This window comes from Carassius gibelio, chromosome A16 (assembly GCF_023724105.1).
Source record: "Carassius gibelio isolate Cgi1373 ecotype wild population from Czech Republic chromosome A16, carGib1.2-hapl.c, whole genome shotgun sequence".
NCBI lineage: Eukaryota > Metazoa > Chordata > Actinopteri > Cypriniformes > Cyprinidae > Carassius > Carassius gibelio.
Genome location: NC_068386.1, coordinates 10,945,664 through 10,966,656, shown reverse-complemented (window position 1 = coordinate 10,966,656; position 20,993 = coordinate 10,945,664). Strand labels below are relative to the sequence as shown.

Sequence of the window (20,993 nt, the reverse complement as noted above, 5' to 3'; positions counted from 1 at the left end):
TTTTCGTCCAAAAACATCTCCTCCTGCTGAGAAAGACATCAGATCGACCCTCCAGAACAGCATGCAAACATCCTTAACCCCTTCATTAGCATTATGCTAACAGCAGGCACACATGCTGGCAGCAGCTTTCACAGGAGGGAGCGTGCAGCAAGAAAACATCTTAAAGTCATCTGTCTTCATGTTCTCATGCCACCGTGTACAGATGTGCTTTCACTCAAACTCAAGAAAGCAGTGACAGCTCCATTTTACATTGCCACATCCCACAGGGGCTCTTTGAGTGCAGAACAAAATACTGTAGTGCAAAATGAATCAGGCCTATTGTAGAGGGAAAGGTAATGAGACATTTGATGTAGAGAAGGGGAGCACTATTTCATCAAACTACATGTGTTTTTTACGGTCATGGCATTCATTGACATTACGTTCTCATTGCAAGGTTATAACGGTGCGGAACTGAATCAGTCTTGTGCTATATTGTTCAGCCTCATTTGTTTTTGAAGTATCATTACTTTACTATATATTTACATTTATGTTCTCGGCAGATGCCAAAAGATAATCAATGTGCCATGTCTCGGCAACAAGTATAGTATTTATGTGACATTTTCCTTCAATTGTAGATGACAACAAACACACTACTGCGACAAAGCTGTGACATGCCAAAATGAACACGAATGACAACCTGCAAAATTTATTTACAAAGAAATCATGTCTAGACATGTAAATTTCTTTTACTTTCCATCTTTGATTCTCTAGATGGACTTTTTTTTTTTTTTTTTTTTTTTGCTGGAAATCAATACAGCTTTACAAGAACCCTTAATAAAATTATTTTCTGAAAACACAAACCCGCTTAAGGTGGTTAGCTAGCCTCCCAGCCTGGGTTTGGGTGCACTTTTCAGCTAAATCAGCTTAAACCTGCAAACCACCTTCAGCTCATTTATTTTCAGTTATTGTACAGAAGTTTAACCATCATACAGATTAACCACATGAGCAATTGGGCAAACCTACCAGGGGGAACACATGGGGAGAACCACACAAAAAATTCTGGTAAGACAAGAGATGCAATCACAAATGTCTTTCTATAGCTATGGTCTGATATTAGTGAATATACAATCTATCAAATTACAATATTTATTAAATATGGTTTGTTTCATGGTTAGGTATATTATGTTCATATTTACATCTCTCAATATTTATTATTATAGCTTTAACAGTTCATTAGTGCTTAAATTTGTTATATTTTGCAGCACACACATTCAGATCATAGAACAGATATACAAATTAAAGAGTTTATCAGAGTATACAGTAAAACATTTGGAACCAGAATTAAACCTGGGAATATTTTTTCTACTTGATGTGGGCACTCAGTATCAAGGGGCACTAAAGTGTGACCATGCTGATGACCAGAGTGAAAATTGAGTTTTGCCCTCACAGTTTAATTTATGTAATAATATAAAAAGTTGTTATTATTATTTTCAATTGTAATTATATTTTATTCAAAATTCTATTGTTTAAACTTTTTACAATTTAAATAAATTTGAATTGACTAAAAGGAGTTTGTCCCTAAATACAAGTAGACATCCACTGCTCAGTGTCTTTGTTCTATATAGTTGCCCCAGAGCTGAAACACAGAACACAGAGCTTTCAGTACTCCTGTTTTATTAGAAAATGCTAACTTCCTAAAGGGTGCCACACAAGCAACTTCAACTATCTTGCTCCAAACATTAAAGATAAGATTTTTTACAGAGTCTTACAGATTCTGGGAGGCTGTCCATTCAGTGTATGGAAGCAAGGAAGCATGTAGCCTACACATCTATCAAGAGGCCACTTCACACTTTCACACTAATGAGTTGATGAGTGTGTAAAGCGGTACATACCTGGTGCTACAGCCGCGCTGCCGCTGATGACAGACAGTGACACACCTCCCCTTTAAGAGACTTTCCCTTTAACTTCACCTGAACACACCTGAACTTCCCCTACGGAAGTTTCACTACAGTTGAGGAAAGGAAAAACAATCCAGAAAGAAAAAATACATCCTGTGCTGAAATATGGGTGAGTTAGTACATTGGAAAGTTTTATACTTTTACTTGAAGTGTTACATGTTTCTTAACCTGTGTAGCGCAGAGAGTTTTAGCTTTTTGACATAGTAAATTACTTTCAGCCTGGTTAAGGAATCTCCTTTTCATTATTAAAATAAGACCCGTTGAACACAATAAAGATCAAATGTTTCTTGTAGACGATAACAGCTTGAGAATGAGTGATGTCGTTCTTCTGAGCTCGCTCTCGTGTGATTATTATCTGTCCTGGTTGTTTTCGGCCTTGTTCGCTTTCAGTTACTCGTCTGCGTAGCGATACCAAATGTGACTAAGTTAAATGTCATAGTTTCCTGCTAAAGAAATATTTACAGGGTTGATTGTCTGAGGAAATCAACGTCCTTTGACAGCTAATGTATAGTTAGTTGTTTTTATATTGCTTACAAATAGTTTTGCATGACATCTACCATGAAGTCATAGTTACTTTAGTTTGACTGGGTTAATGATTTAAATTAGCTTAAACTAGTATTTAACCACTCTTTGCATGTTGACCCACTTATATGTTCCTAAAACCACCATAAGCTTGTATGTTACCCTGTCCAAGATAGTCTACAAACACTGACTAGAAACAAGCTAGCTACCGTTGTAAACTAGATTTTCTGTCAGGTTTATCTGTGAACTTGACAAAAAAATAGCACCATTTAACTAGTTATTAACTTTTAAGAGTGATACTAGATTATTTTTACTTGTTTATTTATTATCAGGGAATATGATAATGTATGATAAACTTGTGGTTCAGACAGTAGGCTGAAGTTAGAGTCTCTGTAAGTTCTTGCTCTGCTATCTGCTAATAACTTATTCTCCTTCTAATGTATTACTTATTGGTTTCAGTAGGAGATGCTCATTCACAAAATTTAAACCTCTTACAAAATTTCTCAGACAGACTGTAGCCAGCTTCTCCAATTCTTTCATTGCCAGAATTTCTGATTTTAATTTTTCAGGGACAAAGGGCCCTCCTGGACCAGAAAAGGTGCTCAAAATCCCCGAATGGGTAGCAGATGTGGGCAAGATAACAAAGAATGTGAACAGCACTGAGGAGGAGAACAAAGAAGAAATGGTCAAATCTGCAAGTATGGAACCCAGTACCCTACAGTGGCCTGAGAATAAAGCTGAACCACAGATTCAGATGCCAGTCAAGGTTGGGGAGAGCACAAGTGTGAAATCAGATTGCATCTCACTCCACGGGGGAGTGAGCCGGACGGAGAGTGAGAGGGAGGAGTTTTTGCTTAAGGAGATGGATACAGGGAAAGAGAGTTTTTCTGACTCTGAGCTGAAAAACGGAGTGAAAAGCACCGGCTCGGAGATAGAGGTGGAGGAGGTGAACATGATGCCAGAGAATGCAGCCCGAGTCTTCAGCCCCAGCATCTCCATCCTGCGCTCCACTAGCAAGCAGGAGGCTGCAGACCACTTGAGAGATGATGAAGAAGAGAAAAGTCCCTTCATGGGGACACATGGGACACATGGAACACCGCTAGAAGACTATTACCAGGACTGGTCCGTCACATCAAAATCACGCTGCTGTAAGTTCAGATTAAAATAGTACATCATTATCAACTGATAATATAGAATTTATTGGTATAGGCTGATATACATTCATGTAGCTCAAACAGCAGAGTATGGCTCTACCAACACCAAGATCATGGGCTCAATTACCAGGGAATGCATAAACTGATAAATGTATACCTTGAATGGAACGTAAGCAGCTTTCGTTAAAAGCGTCTGTGAAAGTAAAAATGATGTTGGTTATTTAACTGCGCATACTCATTTCCCCTGTTTTTGCATGTAGATTACCTTTGTCGTTATCTTCTGCTCACTTAATGTTCAATGTTCAATTTATGTTTAAAGCACATTTAAAACCACTTTATTTGTCCAAAGTGCTGTACATAAAGCATAAATCTAATTACAGCATTTAAAAAATACACAGACCTAATCGCTACATTAGCACTGCATATGGTGGCTTCAACATAACAGTAAAGTCCATATAAGCTTAAAATGACTGAATCACCTATCATTAAAAGCACTGGAGAAAATATGTGTTTTTAACAGAAATTAAAATTCAGACACTGTAGAAGCAGTTCTGATAGATAGAGGCAGATTGTTTCATAATTTGGGAGCAGCAACAGAGAAAGCTCCATCTCCCCTACATTTTAGTCTAGTTCTGGGAGCCCACGACATATTTGTAGTCTGAGATCTGAGTGATCTGACAGGATTGTGAACAGTAAGCAACTCTTAAAAGATATTTTTTAAAGATACTCTTAAGGATTTACAGCTTTGAACACAAAGCTAAATTTTAAACTCAATAAGGTACTGGAAGGTAACCAGTGCAGCGGGTGTAAGCTAAGTGTAATATGAATCCGTTTGCGCCTGTCCGTGTTCAAACAGGCAGCCACATTTTGAACCAACTGAAGTCGATGTATAGATGAGAACTGCAAGCCATAGTAAAGCTAGTTACAATAATCGAGTCGTGAAGAGATGAAAGTATGTATTACAGTCTCAAAACTCTTCCTGCTCCGGTATTGTTTAACCTTGGCGAATCTACGAAGATGGTAAAGTCTGGAGCTCACTGTGGCATTCATTTGTTTCTCTAACTTTAGTTCGCAGTCAGGTATAAAACCTGGAATTTTTAGCATTGTGGACTTGATATGGGGTGAGAGCCCAAATCAGTTGTGCTCAAGTCAGTTTTGCCATTTGATCTGAAACAAAACATCTTCTGTTTTGTCATTATTTAGATATAGAAAGTTATTTGTAAGCCACATTTTCAGTTCAAGGAGACGGGCAAATTCATTGATTTATAGCAGAAATATCATCACGTTTAAGTGGTATGTAGAGCTGAGTACTGTCAGCATAGCAGTGATATTATACACCAAATCTCCTATATATTGATTGCATGGGTAACAGTGAAAACATATCGGTGCCGAGATTGATCCCTGGAGAACACCACTTGTAGAATGCACTACAGAAGAGGAGTAGCTACTTGCCTTTACTCACTAAAAGTACAGTGCCCCTAATACCAATGCAATGCTCCAACCTCAAGAGACCGTGGTCAACAAAATCAAATGCTGAACTAAGGTCTAAAAGCACTAAAGCCATAATATTGCCCACATCAGTTGTAATTAAAATATAATTAAAAACCTCCAAGAGGGCAGACTTTTTACTGTGCAAACCTTTAAAACCAGACTGAAAAACTTTAGAAATACCACTAATAATCAAGTGGTTTTGAAATAGAAAAATTAAAAATTCTTACATTTTTGATAGAAACGGGAGATAGGAAATTGGTCTAAAATCAAGTGAAGGCTTCTTACATATAGGGTATACAAACGCTTATTTAAAACAATCTAGTACTACCCCTGTTAAAAGACAAGCATTTACCATAATAGCTAATTGAGCCTTAACACTATTTACTTTAGCTACAAAATACTTGAGGAAAATTTCACACATTAAAGAAAAAAAGCACTGGGGGCGATTTAACTCAGAATCGATGCCTGAGAATCATGTTCTGGATAAATAAAAAATTTTGCCAATGATTTCTGACAAATGTTTTGCCTTAAAAGCTGCCTTAGCCACCTTTTGAAATGTGCACAATGAGTCCCTCAGCATTTCATAGGACACTTGATTCCCATATTTCTACCACCCGTGGTCACATTGCCGACATTGCTGTCTAAGCACCCGGACATCACTATTGATCCATGGCTGTGATTTGTGCTTCAAAGGAATAAGCTTGAGCGGTGCAATAAGGTTTAAAATATTATAACACTTGTTATAAAAAAAATAAAAAAAATTCACCTGATCCTCTAAATTCATGTTAGTGATGACAGGATCTGAAGCAAGAGGTTATATAAAACAGAGATTTGGTCCTCCAAGTTCAGGAGAGATTTTGTACCCGTCAAAGACAAAAACGATAATGAGAAAAGGAATTAGTTTAAGCAGATCCTGATTTAGGTAGGCAGCCATGAAAGCCAGTTGGAGGAAGTAAAGGAGAAAGTGTTCATGTGTTTTTTTTTTTATCTTTAAAAAACTAAAATTATTCCTATTGAATGTAATATTTAGCAAATCTTAAATTAACATTGATTTTCATACTGTACATTATAATATTGTGATCGGTAAATTCACTTTTATAATTCAGCGTTTTTAAAATAATAGATTTTAGTTTAGTTTTTTAATAATGCATTTACACACAATAGTATATCATTTTAATATCTGTACATCCCTAACATTTAATAATTTTATGTAAAATCTCACAAACCAAATTGAAAAATCATTTTAAATCAGTTATTATTGTTATTTAAATAAGACCTTTTGCAAACTTGTGTGCAATCTATTTTTCCTTCAGGATTGCAAATTGTATATTGAAAAATGAACAAAAAAACACAAATTTCCACAAAAATATTAAGCAGCACAACTGTTTTCTTCAATGGTGAATGCAAGTGTTTTTTGTTTTTTTTGTTCGTTTTTTTTTTTGTTTTTTACAAAATCATGAAAAATGTATCTCTATCTCTTTCTCAGGTAGCTCTGGCGGATCTTGTCGTGATGCTCTTAAACTGGGTGCATCTATGTTCACTTCTGCCCTGATCTTCCCCTTGCTGGTATGGGGTGGCTATGTCTTTCTTCCCTTTGATGCCCCTCTGCTTGACAGCGCCCCCCTACGGCTGGTCTACACACTGCGCTGCTCTGTTTTTGCAGTCATACCTATTGTCCTCGGTAAGCAGTACCCAGATGAATATGAGTCTGTTTTGACTCTGAGAGATTCATTTTTGTTAGATACACTATATCTTTGTGTTCATTCAGTGCTGAATCATTCAATCAAAAAGAGCTGTTTGGAAACAGTTATTTTGTTTTTTCTTTCCACTCTTAGGTATGTTGGTACTAGGTGTGTCCCGTCTGAGGTATCGCTCCTTGAAGCCACGGTTTGAGGGGGAGGGAGAAATTAAGCAGGTGGCAGTTCACCAGCGTTATGTGGAAGACTCAGTCTCGCTCTTTCTCCTTTACTTCCTCCAACTGGCTGTCATGGCTGCCTACCTAAATCAGAATCTGCTCAAACTAATTCCTCTTCTCACCATCATTTTTGCCTTTGGCAGGTACAAAATCCTTCCTGAATTTGGAGGACCAAATCTCTGATTTGGAAAGGGCCACAAAATTGGCACTGATTAGTAGGAGTGTAACACTTATGTCACAATTCAATGTGATAAACAAGACCAAAATAGAGTTAAAATGTAAGGTGTACATTTTTTTGTTAACTGAAATAAAATATAAAAACTTTTTTTTTAGCTAGTTGCCAAGGCAACATTTCTCATAGCAAAATAACTAAAACTTAAGGGGAAATAGAAATTATCAAGAATATAGACATAACAACTTTGAGCTTCCAGGTTTACCGCATTTAAGTGCTCTTTGTATGTGCATTGACCAATGATTATATCTATATAAAAGCCTGAATTAAATATGTCTGAGCTTAAATTTTTTGGGTGATTAGACACAATGCATATTGTTGCTATCCATGTTATATTTTTGTATTGTTATATATTGTGGCATAATATATTGTTACAACCTTAGCGATTCATTCATTTATTTTGTCATTTTATCATGTTTTTATGTTTCGGTATGTTTTTCGTTTTGTTTGTGTTTTGTTACTTTTTTTATTTTCTGAAATAATAAACTTTAGTTTATTCATAGGTTTAAATTAGATTCTGAATTCCAGATATTCAATGTGTACTAACAATACTTTTTTTTTTATGACTTTTATGTATTTTTGTTTTGTGTCTTTGTGCATCACAGATTACTGTACTGGGTCGCAGCAGCTTGTGACAGCAGTGTGAGAGGTGTTGGCTTTGGGTTTTCGTTTCTGCCAATGCTGGTTATGCTGGTGGCCAACCTCTACTTCATCTTCCTCTCTGAATCTGCAGGCTCCATCTTTGCCCCAGACATCCCAGAACCACCTGTTCCTTCAACAAAACAGCGGTTCTGGGGCTAAACATGCCACATCTGACACCTCTGCTACTGCCAAATGTAGACCAGATCTCTTTAGGCTTAGAGCCAGCTTAAATAGGACTATAAGACATTTCTGAGAATGTTTAATCCAATTTATTTTTCCCTTCCTTTTCTTTACTTTCCTGAGTACTTTTATATCATGACCAGGTGGGTTGAAATTGAAAGAACTCCAGTCAAAGGAAAGAGAGGAGGGGTAGAACAAAGGAGGGATTTTTTTTTCCTCGAACTAACTTATAAATAGAAGTTGTGTACTGAAACTTTAGACATTAAACTACAAATTAAAATGAACAACCCTTTATTGCACCAAACACAAAACCAAAGCTCAAAAGAGCTCCAAATATACTGTTTTCATCTCATCTATTTTAAGAAGAGAATGTCAACAAGAAGAAAACAAATATCCAATTATTTATTCCAATATATATATATATATATATATTTTTTTTTTTTTTTTTTGGAGTCAGGCATTGATTGCTTATTCAAGTCTTTATTGTTTGGTGTGTGAAGGTAGTGGCCTGCCCAAACTTGTCATTTTCCACAACCACTCCTACATCTCTTTGGTAATTTAAGGACAATATGACGTTTACTGTGTGCTAAGTGGAGACATATATTTTAGCAGATATATTTAAATATATGACTTCAGTAATCAAATTAGAAGATCTCTAAATGAAATACTAATCAAAGCTGTAAAGAGATATAAGAAAACTGTAGCCAAGTGCAATTGAATGTGTTAAGATGGAATTAATTTCTGTTTGTTATATTTGCATAAACATTTTGAACAAATCCAATATTTCTGTCAATGGCTGTTTTTGTGCATAAACTAATGTAAAAAACGCTGGTCATCGCATACAGTGGTGGTCGTTTCGAACCAGTTCAACAAGTTTATTTTTTGTCGGAGGGCAAAAAATATTTCCTACTACCTGCTGTCATTTGATAGCTCGAAAACATGGAAGGTTGACGGCAAACCACCAGCAGTTTTAATAATAATACTTTTGTATCATATACGGAGGCAGAATGACATCTCAAGGCCGCAGGAAACACAGCGCTTGTCTGTTTCGAAAGCTGAGGAGAAACTTGTGCAGCGGTAAGAAGACCGACGATGACATAACTTGAGTTATTATTGTTTAATTCATGCAAGCAATTAAACCCCACAAAACTTAAAAACAATAACCTAGAAATTTTACATTAACATATGGTCGTTGTGTCCTTGAAGACACGACGTAAAGGCCGTATACGAGACATTTATCGTATGTCTGCTTTGGCCCTCATCAAGTATTAAAATGTACCTAAGGATTTTGACCCTAGAGTGTGTTAAGTTGTGTTTTACTGAATTGATTGGGAGTAATTTTATGTTTGTTTGTTGTTGTTGTTGTTTTGTGCCAGCTGCCTCTCGGAAGCTGCAAATCAAGTTAGTAATACCACTTGTTTTATCATTATCAACCACACTGCACAGACTCGAGGAGCGCGCTCGTGCCCACTGGAGGCCAATGGAGAACATTAGAAAGCCCGCCTCAGGCAGGAACCTCTGGGTCAAACTGCGGGAACAACAGAGCCTTCAGCGTCGAGACCTTCTCGAGACCCCCTCAGTCTGATTCCCACCTGCAAGATGAGCTCTCAGGTCAGCTTCAATCTAAAATTAACTTAGTTGCAACAACTAGCAGTTTAATAGATATAGGCCTACCACAGCAAACATCTTAAAAGGTGCCCTTTGCCCTGTATGCCTAGATAAAGCTTTAAATAATTTTATAAAGTATCTATTGAGTAGGCTACATCTAATACAACGTCTAATGTTTATAATTATATTTATAAATGGAGAGAGTGGCTTTTTCCCCCCAGAGCAAATCATACTTCAAATTTTTTTAATTATTTTTAATTAGCTGGAACCAAATGTGATTTTTCAAGTGTGACTATACAGCACCAAAAAGCACATTGTTAGTTATTGCTACGCAATGCATGCATGGTATTAACCTTCTTCTATACATGTTTTGATTACATGATTATTCCACATCATTTTTTGGTTTATTTGGGAACATTTTATTGATAAAACTTTTTTTTTTTTTTACCACCCCTCACCCCCCATCCCAAAATATATTTTTGGGTTTAGTTTAGGTCCAACAATTAAACACCTGCCTGTAGATTTCTAGTAATCTTACAAAACATTCATTAGCTGGTTCTGATGTGTTTGATCAGGGTTGGAGCTAACTCTGCAGGACATATCATGCTCAAGTCTGCATATGAAATAAGATTTTACTCCGTCAACTTCTGTGAAACAGCATCTTCCATTTTTTTCACACATTATTTGTCCATATTTATTGCCAGTGGGAAATCTGTGGACCCCTGCTTCCTTACTACTTCTCGCACAACGTTGCCATGCCAATTTCTGAACATTGTCTCGTCAACACCTTCATACACACACATCATTTTTATGCACAATTCATGTAATTTTAAATAAGATTACTAAAGCAAAAAATCTTGCTGCCTTCTCACACCATGTGCTCATGTCTGAAAAGTAAGTCCTGTCTTCAAATGGTGCTTTATAGTGACTCTCACACCTTATTGGACTGTTCTTTGATACTTTTTGAACAGTTTAAGTGGTTGCAATCATTTTAGAAATCATGTACTGAACAATGGACATAATAAAAACTTCCCATTGCTTGAAGGCAATGCTATGCTGTAGAGGGTCAAGTTATTATTAAACTCTTTGTTTTCCCTGCCATCTGAACAGCCATGGACACAGATATGGATCCAACTGGTTCAGGTTATGCAATATCAGATGTTCCAGGACTTTCCTTTAACCAGCAGTGCCGCCTGTCCTCCAGTGATACAATCATGGGTAAGAGATTCTGACCTTGGTTGTGTCAAGTGATTCTTTTACATGCCTGATAAAAAAAAATAAAAGTTATCATTTTTCATGTGTTGTCCTGTTTTTGTCAGAGCTGGACAGTGGCGTGGACCCAGAGACAGGAGAACGAGCCCAGGGGTGACATCCTCATCTCTCTCTCATGAACACAAATCAGTGGCATATTGAAACCCATGACTGATAATCTGGGTAAATTTGAATGTATTTTGTCTCTTTGCAAGGACTGGTGATGGATTCAGTTTTTGTGATTATGACAGATTAGGTCTGCGTGCCATTCAGCACAGCCAAAACTGCAGTTGAACTTCTTTGGTGGTGCTGAAATCCAAAAATTTAATTGTCTTAGCATTCAGAATACTGTTAAATGACAAACCTATACAGACTAAAAGATGAACTGATCACTATGTAATTTATGGGTGGTCCTTCCTTCTAGATTGTTTGAAGTTTAGAAAATCTTAACATTACTGGACTCAAGTATAATATTCTACGGGGGATGCTTTAGAAAGAAAAATTTGTTCTACTTTATTGTTTGTTTTTGAGTGTTATTTTTACAAATATATTTGTATATATTTTGTAAAACGCTGCATTTGACCACAGGAAACATCCTTGAATGGTGTTAAAATGGCACGTCATACTGTTAATGCTAGGTGCCTCAATATGACTTTTTTTACAAAATATTTTTTAATACAGAAACAGCTGGTAACTTTACAATAAAGGTCTCTACACTAAGATTTACAGCAAAGTTTTGTCCATGTTTTATGTTAGCTAACATTTAATACTCATGTCTACATATACTTAATACATTAATATTTGTATTAATATATGAGGATTCATTAACGAACATTTAGAAATTAAAATTAACTAACATTGAACAGCATTAATGTAGGTTCATACCTAATGCATAAATGTTAACAAAATTAACCTTATTGTAAAGTGGTGCATTTGGGAAAATGGGAGTTGAATTTTGATGCATGTAGACATTTTTGTCAAATACATTTTAAAATGTGGAGTGTTCCGTGTGACTTTTTGGGAGGAATTTGCAAAGGTTAAAGCTTCTGTGAAGAAAATTAATTACATAATCATAGTAAGCTACCAACGTGTTTATATTCAACTTAAGGAGGTTCAGCAAAGGAAAATTTCAACACAACATGGTCTGATATTGAAATTTATCATTGGTAGGCAATACAAAGTAACAATACCAGCAAAATGAAGCACAGAGATTCTAGCACAAGCACAGTCTAATCCAATCCAGAGTCGTTTCATTTGCCAGAGGGGAAAATAAAACGGAAGAAGAGCTTCTGGACTAATGACAACACAAAGCAACAGTGCAAATGGCTTTCTGATCAGAACAATCTGTTGGAGAATGGAGTTTTGCACAAATAAATGCTTGTGTAAATTTGCTATTCATTTGCTGTATTACTGTCCTTTCTAAACTCTTGTTCCTGTTCCTCTACTCCTTGTCCTCCATCGGTGCACCACCCGCCTGATCGTCTCCCTTCTTCTTGTGACCAGAAACAATGTCATCAATGCGCAGTAACAGGATGGCCGTCTAAGAAGAAAATGAGAAAATCCATTAAGTCACAAGAAAAATCACCTCCATCTTCCTCCTGGAGCAGGTTTTTTTTTTTTTTTTTTTTTTTACCTCAACTGCAGTTTTGTATGTCTGGGCTTTAACTGCCAGCGGTTCCCAAATCCCCAGCTGCTCCATTTCAGCAAGAGTTCCTGTCTCTCCATTGATACCCCATGAGGTATTGCCCTCCTGAGTGTGCTTGGCCTACAATAGAGATGAGAAACACATTAACACAGGGCTGCAATGGTTATGACAAAAAACATTATTGTCGATTATTTACTTGAAATTGTAATTTAGATTAATTACGACTATCATTTACATTGCTGTTGCTTCAAACAGTATAAACATTTTTCAATCAATATTTTTATATGAAAATAAACAGGCTGTAAAAACTGAAACCATGGTATTATGCCTCAAACATCAACTCTACTTTGGATTGTATACTTTAAAAAAGAAGAAAAAAAAAACATTTGCATGGTAAAATGTTACTTAAGAACTAAAATTAAAACAATAGAAAACCACTTAAGATAATGCGTAAAAAGAAAAAAAAACTGATCTTAAGCACGCAGAATAACATGCTGCTTTGAAAGATCAAGTAATTTAAATCACAATTACAAATTCAATTACTTGTGCAGCCATACATTTACGTCAACTGAAATGTAAGTTACTCAAGAGAAGTAACAAAAAACTGAAATAAAAATACAAGAACTGTGCTTTTGGATCAACTTACCCTAAGGGAAGTGAGCACACGTATTGCGGAGGCTCCACAGTTCTGGATGAGTGTACGTGGGATGACCTCCAGGGCCTGAGCCACGGCGCGGTATGGCCACTGCTCTACACCAGTCTGCGCTCGGGAACGCTCCGTCAGCCGATGGGACACCTCCATCTCCACTGCTCCACCGCCTGGCAACAGATGCGGGTCCAACAGGACATTACGGCACACCTGCATGGCATCCTGCAGGTTTCGCTCCACTTCCTGAGAAAGATCATCAGTCAAACAGTGACAAGTCAATTAACGTGCAAAATCCCCTGATACCAGACAACTCTGGCTGAGCTGATCAAACATTCAACAAATGGCCTGCTGAATTATCTCACTGTAGAGACCTTTTCAAGACGCTTAATAATGATTAAAAAAAACATTCTCACTAATCTTCCACTAATTTTTAACAGTGGCCCCAGTCTCTATCTCCTTAGTTCCCTCTTCCAGCTTTTTCTCACCGCTAAGATCTCTTTGCTGGCTCCTCTAAGCAGAATGGTACAGGCTTTGGGGTCTTTGCACTCGGTCACAAAGGCGAAATACTCATCACCGATCTTCTTCACTTCAAATAGGCCAGCTCCTGTACCCACATCCTCTTCACGGAGCTCATCTGTTCTGCTGGCAATACGTGCACCACATGCTCTGAGAGAGACAAGCAGAAGTAGAGAGTATAAGTATTGCCATTGTTAACTTAAAACAACTTTATGTAATTAAAAATGCTTAATAAAATATAGTGTTTAATTACTAAAACTTCTAAACTAAAATAAAAGATACACAAAAATAAAAATGACAAGCACACAAAACTACTACAACTTACATTATATAAATAAAAAATAAAAGCTTATTTAAAACTTTAATAAAAAACTTTAATAGTATATAAATACTAATAAAAAAATCAAATTGTAAACCATTTTGCCAAATTCATTAAAAAGAATCATCATTCTTAAAATGTTTGTCACTCACAAATCAAACATCATTAATCTACACACGCAATATCTAAGCAACTCAACTAGGCATACAAAAAATACAATTTATATCCACTAAAGACATGCCACGATTAACATTTTAAGATTAATAAATTCTAAATGTCCTATTATTTCCAGGTTTCCCAAAGGCTGTGGGAACCTTGGAATTATAAAAAAAACTTCTGCATTTTGTGCATGCACGCCTGGCAAAATAACCACTGATGCAATCAACTACACAACAAAAATTCATGAAAAACAATTCATCAATGTGTTGACAAAAGCACATATTTCTACACCTTGCAATACGGTTGTTGTCCGTCTTCCTGACACGACGGATTGCAGTGATGTTTGCTTTCATCAGATAGTGCTGAGCCAGATCTAGAGAGATCACAATTTAATACAACTCACATGATCTTAAAAAAAAAAAAGAAAAAAGACCACCATTGCTTCTCAAACACATGACTGCATAAGTGCTCATTTTTACCAGAGATGCCCTTTTCAGTGAAGATCAGGTCAGGTTTGAGACGAATAATGTCTTCACAGATCTGCTGGATGTACTCTTCCTCCATCTGCAGAATCCGGGCAAAGTCTTCCTCACGAGTGATCTCAATATCAGTCTGAGAGGAGCGAGAGGACAAAGGTCAGTGTTTTAGATGCAAGGCAGTCAGAGGAAGATTCTGGATTCAGACAACACCTTACCTGACTCTCACCCTTCTTGTACTCCAGAGAGCAGTCCAGCAGAACAATTCTGGGGTTCTTGATGAGTCTTCGCATACGGGGATGAGTTACATCCTTATTTACCATCACCCCCTTCAGCACACATGAGTCCTCAATGAAGCCACCAGGAACCTATTCACACACAAAAAGTGCAATTAGGTATTGCTTAACATTTAATCTGTTTAAAGACAACTTGAACTGCAGGTCTTAATTTTATCCAATGAGAATAAACTGGATCATGTATTTTTTATACTGGTTAGTATTATCCAATAGTCCACAAAACTGTCCAAAAAAATATTTTTTTTTATCATATCCATGGCCGAGAGAGCTCAACGCGCTGCAACTTAAAACACATGCTAGTAAAAATAATTTAAAAACATCAGCAAATTCAGAAAACACCATCAGTTTGCCAACATGTGTGCTTTAAATGGTCAAACTGATGAAGGTGTTTTCTTCATCTGCAAGTGTTTTTTTTTTTTATTAGTAAGCTCTCAGCCATCGTACTTATCTTTAATCATAATAAAATGACTTGCATTTTATTAGATATCTGGGAAAAACATTCTGGAATTACAATTAAAACTTAAATTGTGTACATAGATCGCAATACTAAGGGTAACACTTTTTTTTAAGGTGTCCTTGTTACACGTACTAGCAATTAATCATTCATAATTAAGTGCAAGTAACCCTAAACCGAAACCCAATCATATAATAAGTACATGTAGTTAATTAATATTACACAGTACTTAAATGAATATTTACAGTGTAAAAAGGACACTTTCAAATAAAGTGTAACCAAACTAAATAAGAATATACAGTTTATTGAATTTCAGGAAGGGGTGCTCCGATTAGGATTTTTGAGGCCGATCACCAATCACAGATAGCTGTAATTGTCGATCTGATCACCGATGCTTATCTTTTTTAGAACCTCCATTTTATCATGTAGAATTATTTATAATGGTAATCCAATCAAGATTTTTAGACATTTATTCAGGGCCTGAATTTCATTTTTGAAAATTAATTTCTCCCTTAGGTGACTCTTGTGAGAGGATTTTTTTTTTAGGGGTGGAGGGTATATATGTAAATATACATTTATCTCACCTAAATGTTTGATCATGCACTGTATTTTTGTTTTAACAATAGTGTACAAATGATTTTGTGAGCTGTATGTGAGGTTCACACATACTTTAGTTTGCAGTGCGTATGTAGTTCATGTGTGGTACAGAAGCAGCACGGAGTCTGCTCCTGATCTGTGGTTGTTTACCACACATACAACATTTATCCATTATTTTTTTTTTAAACCCAAACATTGTTACTTAATTTTCGTACATTGTTAATTTTTTTTTTTTTTTTTACACACAGTACAGTAATTCAATCTTTCAAATCAATTTTTTTTTTACTTTTGCGCATATATATATATATATATATATATATATATATATATATATATTTTTTTTTTTTTTTTTTTTTTTTTTTTTAAAGGTCCCCTGAAGTGCCTTAAACAAGTAGAATTATTCTATATGGTGACGTAATTTCAACTGAAACAGGAAGAGAGGGCAGGACATGTAGCAGACCCGCCGCCTTTTTAAAATAGCCAATAGTGTTATGACCATGTCTCCTCGGTTAAGCCGCATTTGACAGCCATAGTCTAATAGATTACCCCCTAGATTCAATATGAAACTCTTAGTAAAACAAAATAGTGGACATAATCTTGCTGAGCCTGTGCAGTTGTAAAAGTTTTTCTTAAATGCCTACTCGCGCATATGATCGGCTCCGTGCGATCGCCGTGCAAGCAGCAACCTTCCACACCCTCTCTTGAAAGCAACACAGAAGTGACTAAAACTGCAATTCATCGACTGGAAGCTGGCTCCAAAAAGGGAGTCAATCCAGTGACAAGTTGCCAAGACGGCAGATGGCTGATCTCAGCTAGCAGTTTAACATTTACAGCTATAATGCAGCAGGCAGGTGCTTCAGATTATAGAGAAGTTGATTGTTCAGAAGATTTGATGAGGTGAAGTATGAGGTTATGTCAAATTTGTTGAGCTGTTTTGGCAGAAGAGCTACAGGCTTTGAATGCTTATATCTTCTAAGATGCAAATTTTGTCACCGTTTTGGAGCACACTGCCTTATACATAACCTTAAGACTAACATATTGATGCTCACGACCGAAAAAATAACTTTGCTAAAGCTATAACAAAAATTTTAAATTAAAACTTACAACTGACACAAAAGTGCTCTTTTCCTTTATCTGTTGGCTGTGAAATACAGTAGACTTTAAATGTAGCATTTATGGTGCAATTACTACATGCATGTCAATGCATGTTTATATTTACTGCAAACAATGCACTGTTACTTTAATTCAGTGCAAGCTGCGCAGCAAAAAAATAGACTCAGTGCGGAAACTATCTCTGCACTGCTGCAGACGCACCGCTCTTAAACCCACTGCCAGACTGCCACCATGTGTACAATCTGAACACTTTAATCCATTAACATGAGCACGGAAAAAATATGCACCACATACGCACAAAAAAAAGTAATGCACACATTAATGATTAATGTGAACCTGGCGTTATTAAGAAAGTGGAAAGTACATGAGTGTTGAATGGTTTAAACACTGGCAAGAATTAAAAAGAAAAAAATGCAATTTATAAACTTTAATGATGATGCAACACTGCCTTGGATAGTGCAAGTGACAATTCCTGTGTCAACTGTGCAGCATGCAGCTCACTTACTATAGTGCAAACACAATGTGATTTGAAACCATTTGCATTTTGAGAGAGAAAGAGAGTGTGCGGTGATTCATTAACGCTGTTACATGTCATGCCAAACCTCTCACGGATAGGCATGGTGTCAAAAGCTTGAGATCGGCCCTTTTAGAGACTGCAATCAATCATCCAAAAGCGATTATCAGCTGACTGTTATCGGTAGCCAATTAATCGGAGCACCCCTAATTTCAGGTTACCTTCAGGAGAAAACATTTTTGAGTCTGTGTCCTACCTTCTCGACTTTGGCATACTTCTTAATGTCGATCTCTTTGCGTCCATTTTCCTCCAGCTCAACAGTACGGACAGCATCTAGAGCAATGTTACAGGCCATGGTGGACCAGCGGCTGAGTGCTTTGGTGTTGATGGCAGAGTTTATTATCTTCAACATCATGTCACGGTTATTCACATCTACTGGAGTGCTATGAGGTGAAGGAAGTAGTAGAAAAACTATAAATATACTGCAGAGCACTGAAGCATCTCAGCCCACTATAGCTAGGCATCCACCTCAATGATCCACTAGGGCTGGGTGGTATATCGAGTTTGTGCAATATATCAATATATTTTTTCCTCAATGAAAATGTTAATGCCCTGTTGTCCTCTATTATAAAAATCCAGAACTGTTTCTCTTCTGATTCAGGCCAATTTTTCACTGGAGAAAGCAATGTTATGGATTAGGGATGGGCGACATATCACATGCGATTGTCACGTGCATTTCGTCAGTAAAGCCAGTTCCATGATTAGCGGTAAATTTCAATCACCTGTTTTCAAATGGAGCGGCATTTAATAGAGCCGTAGATCACTGACAAGCTACGCAATATCACGTTTATTATCGATCTTTCACCCATCCCTATTATGGATAGAAGAGTTGTATTTTATCCAGAAGCAACGGTTTGAGGATTTGTTACAAAATGCAGCTTTTCACTTAACAAGTGTTTTTATCAGCTTTTATCAGCTGGTCAACTGGTGAACAAGTGATATAATGCTCCAAATACATTCTGTTTAAGAAACAAACTAGTCAACAACTCACTTGCGGGTGAGTATATTTTCAGCAAAGTTTAATTTTGGGGTGAACTACTCCTTTATTAACTGATAGCTCACACAGAAGAATTAAACTGGTTGTATGTGTGATTACCTGATGTCTTTGAGTATGTTCAACATGTCATCCAGAGCTTCTCTGTATGCACTAATCACCACGGTAGGATGCATCTGCTGTTCCAGAAAATGCTCAGCCACTGACAGCATCTCACCCGCTGTACACGGAATGACACGTTAGGATATGAGCACTTCAAATGCCATTGAACAAATGTAATAGAATAATAGAAAACTATTATTTTAAGTTGTAATAATATTTCACAATATTACTTTTTTTTCTGTATTTTTTTATCAAATAAATGCAGGCTTGATGAGCAGAAGAAACATCTTTCAAAAACATTAAAAAAAGTAATGTTTCCAAACGTTTGGTCTGTACTGTACAAACATTAATTTGTTAAAGGGTTAGTTCAGCAGAGAATGAAAATTAGTCCATCTTCACCTCGAAACATCCTAGGTGTATGTGACTTTCCTTTCAGGATAACCCAATTGAAGTTATATAAAAAATTGTCCTAGCTCTTCCAAACCTTTCCAACCCCCGGATCTGTGCAAGGAATGTTTTATTACAGATGCGCAGAGTTTATTTCATGTCTTCTTGCCAACAGACAACCGCTTACCCCATTGAAAGGCATGGAAGAATAAGGACAATTTTTTAATACAACTTTGAATGAATTATTCTGAAAAAAGAAAAACACATACACCTAGGATGCTTCAAGGGTGATTATAAGATGGACAAATTTTCATTCTCGGGTGAACTAACCGTGTAATTGTCAAATGAATTTAAATGTAACAGTAAATTATCCTGACAACTTTTATTATTATTAATAATTATTTAATTTTATTAAATCAGAAAAGTTATTATTTAAGAATACATTTAACTTTTTATTCAAAATACACTTAATCCAACAGCAGTGAGAACAAAGATGACCCTCACCCAGAATAATTACAGAGGTGGTCCCATCTCCAACCTCCTCATCCTGTGTGCGGCTAATCTCAATCATGGACTTGGCAGCAGGGTGCTGGACCTGGATCTGAATTCACCAAAAAAAGAGGAGAGAACATTATATCAACATTCAGTAAATCCAAAGCATTCATTTTATTGAACAATTCAGAGTTCATGATCACCTCTCTCAGAATGGCATTGCCATCATTGGTCATGACGATCCCACCCATTGGATCCAGAAGCATCTGTGCACAGAGGACAAATAATTTCATCATATATCTTTCTGGAGAAGTATCCCTTCTTTCATATTTTCTTACAATAGACAATGCACTAAAATATAAGAGTGGTCTGAAGGTCAGAAACCCACCTTCATCATAGCCCTTGGTCCCAGACATGTCCTGATGATGTCTGCTATGGTCTGAAAAGAGAAGATAAAGCAGCAAGTAAGTGATTTTTGTCTCATCTGAGATATATATCCAGAGGAAAACAATAATAATAATAATAATAAAAATAATAGACCCACCTTAGCTGCAGTGATGTTTCCTATCTGGACCTTCCGTCCAGATTCTCTCTTTATGTTCTGACCTGTTATGAGCAAAAATATTAAATCAGTTTAATATGATGAACCCCAATTATTTTACGCATTTACAAAACGAACTTATTAAAAAAAAAAAAATAGAATACATAGCAAATGCTAACTGAGAAAATATCAAATATGTTATCCGTCTACGTTACTCTTAAAGAGGAACAGGGTGCAGCTCTGGTCAGCACACCTTCTGTGCCGTTAGCCTGATGCTAACCAATTCATTACTTTAAAATCTCCGTTACACAGATGGCGCATAAAGACAGCACACGACTGAGAACTTAGCAGCGCTAGTTTTATTATAGACTGTGTAACTTTTGGTGCAATGACTTTAATATTACTTTTAAAAAGCAATGTTACGAGGTTGATACAATGACTAATCTGAACACCGACATGAGCTTGTCAGACACGCGAGGCCCCCGTGCCACACTAGTTAGCTTAGCATACTAGCACCTCTGCATGAATAAAACTTATTCAAATTGTTACCGAGTCAAGTGGCCGGTCATATGAAAGCTACACTTGCGCATTTACAGATGGAATAATGAAATAAGCACTCACTAAGCACGAGAACCGGTCGGCCCATCATGTTTGCGGCGTGGTTTAGTTCACCGATACCGTATAACGCGCAAGACGGAGAGAGGAGAGGACGAAAGAGGCGTGGCCAGGCATTCAGGCACACAGTGG

At 36.7% G+C, this 20,993-nt stretch overlaps 2 protein-coding genes across 2 annotated transcripts; one reads left to right on the top strand and one right to left on the bottom strand.

The window, feature by feature from the left end:
• Positions 1-1,894: 1,894 nt before the first annotated feature.
• On the top strand, positions 1,895-8,854 carry LOC128030606 (transmembrane protein 79-like). Its single transcript, XM_052618362.1, has 5 exons — positions 1,895-2,046; positions 3,029-3,607; positions 6,591-6,785; positions 6,940-7,162; positions 7,857-8,854. Exons 1-5 carry the CDS (start codon positions 2,043-2,045, stop codon positions 8,050-8,052), a joined length of 1,197 nt encoding a protein of 398 aa, XP_052474322.1. The 5' UTR covers positions 1,895-2,042; the 3' UTR covers positions 8,053-8,854.
• Positions 8,855-12,072: 3,218 nt separating this feature from the next.
• On the bottom strand, positions 12,073-20,993 carry LOC128030604 (T-complex protein 1 subunit gamma-like). Its single transcript, XM_052618360.1, has 14 exons — positions 20,868-20,993; positions 20,250-20,311; positions 20,094-20,144; positions 19,909-19,971; positions 19,718-19,814; positions 18,827-18,944; positions 17,927-18,113; positions 14,915-15,064; positions 14,700-14,832; positions 14,512-14,593; positions 13,712-13,892; positions 13,224-13,469; positions 12,566-12,697; positions 12,073-12,472 (listed from the first exon to the last, which is right to left on the bottom strand). The coding sequence occupies exons 1-14, from the start codon at positions 20,893-20,895 to the stop codon at positions 12,374-12,376; spliced, it is 1,629 nt and encodes a 542-aa protein (XP_052474320.1). The 5' UTR covers positions 20,896-20,993; the 3' UTR covers positions 12,073-12,373.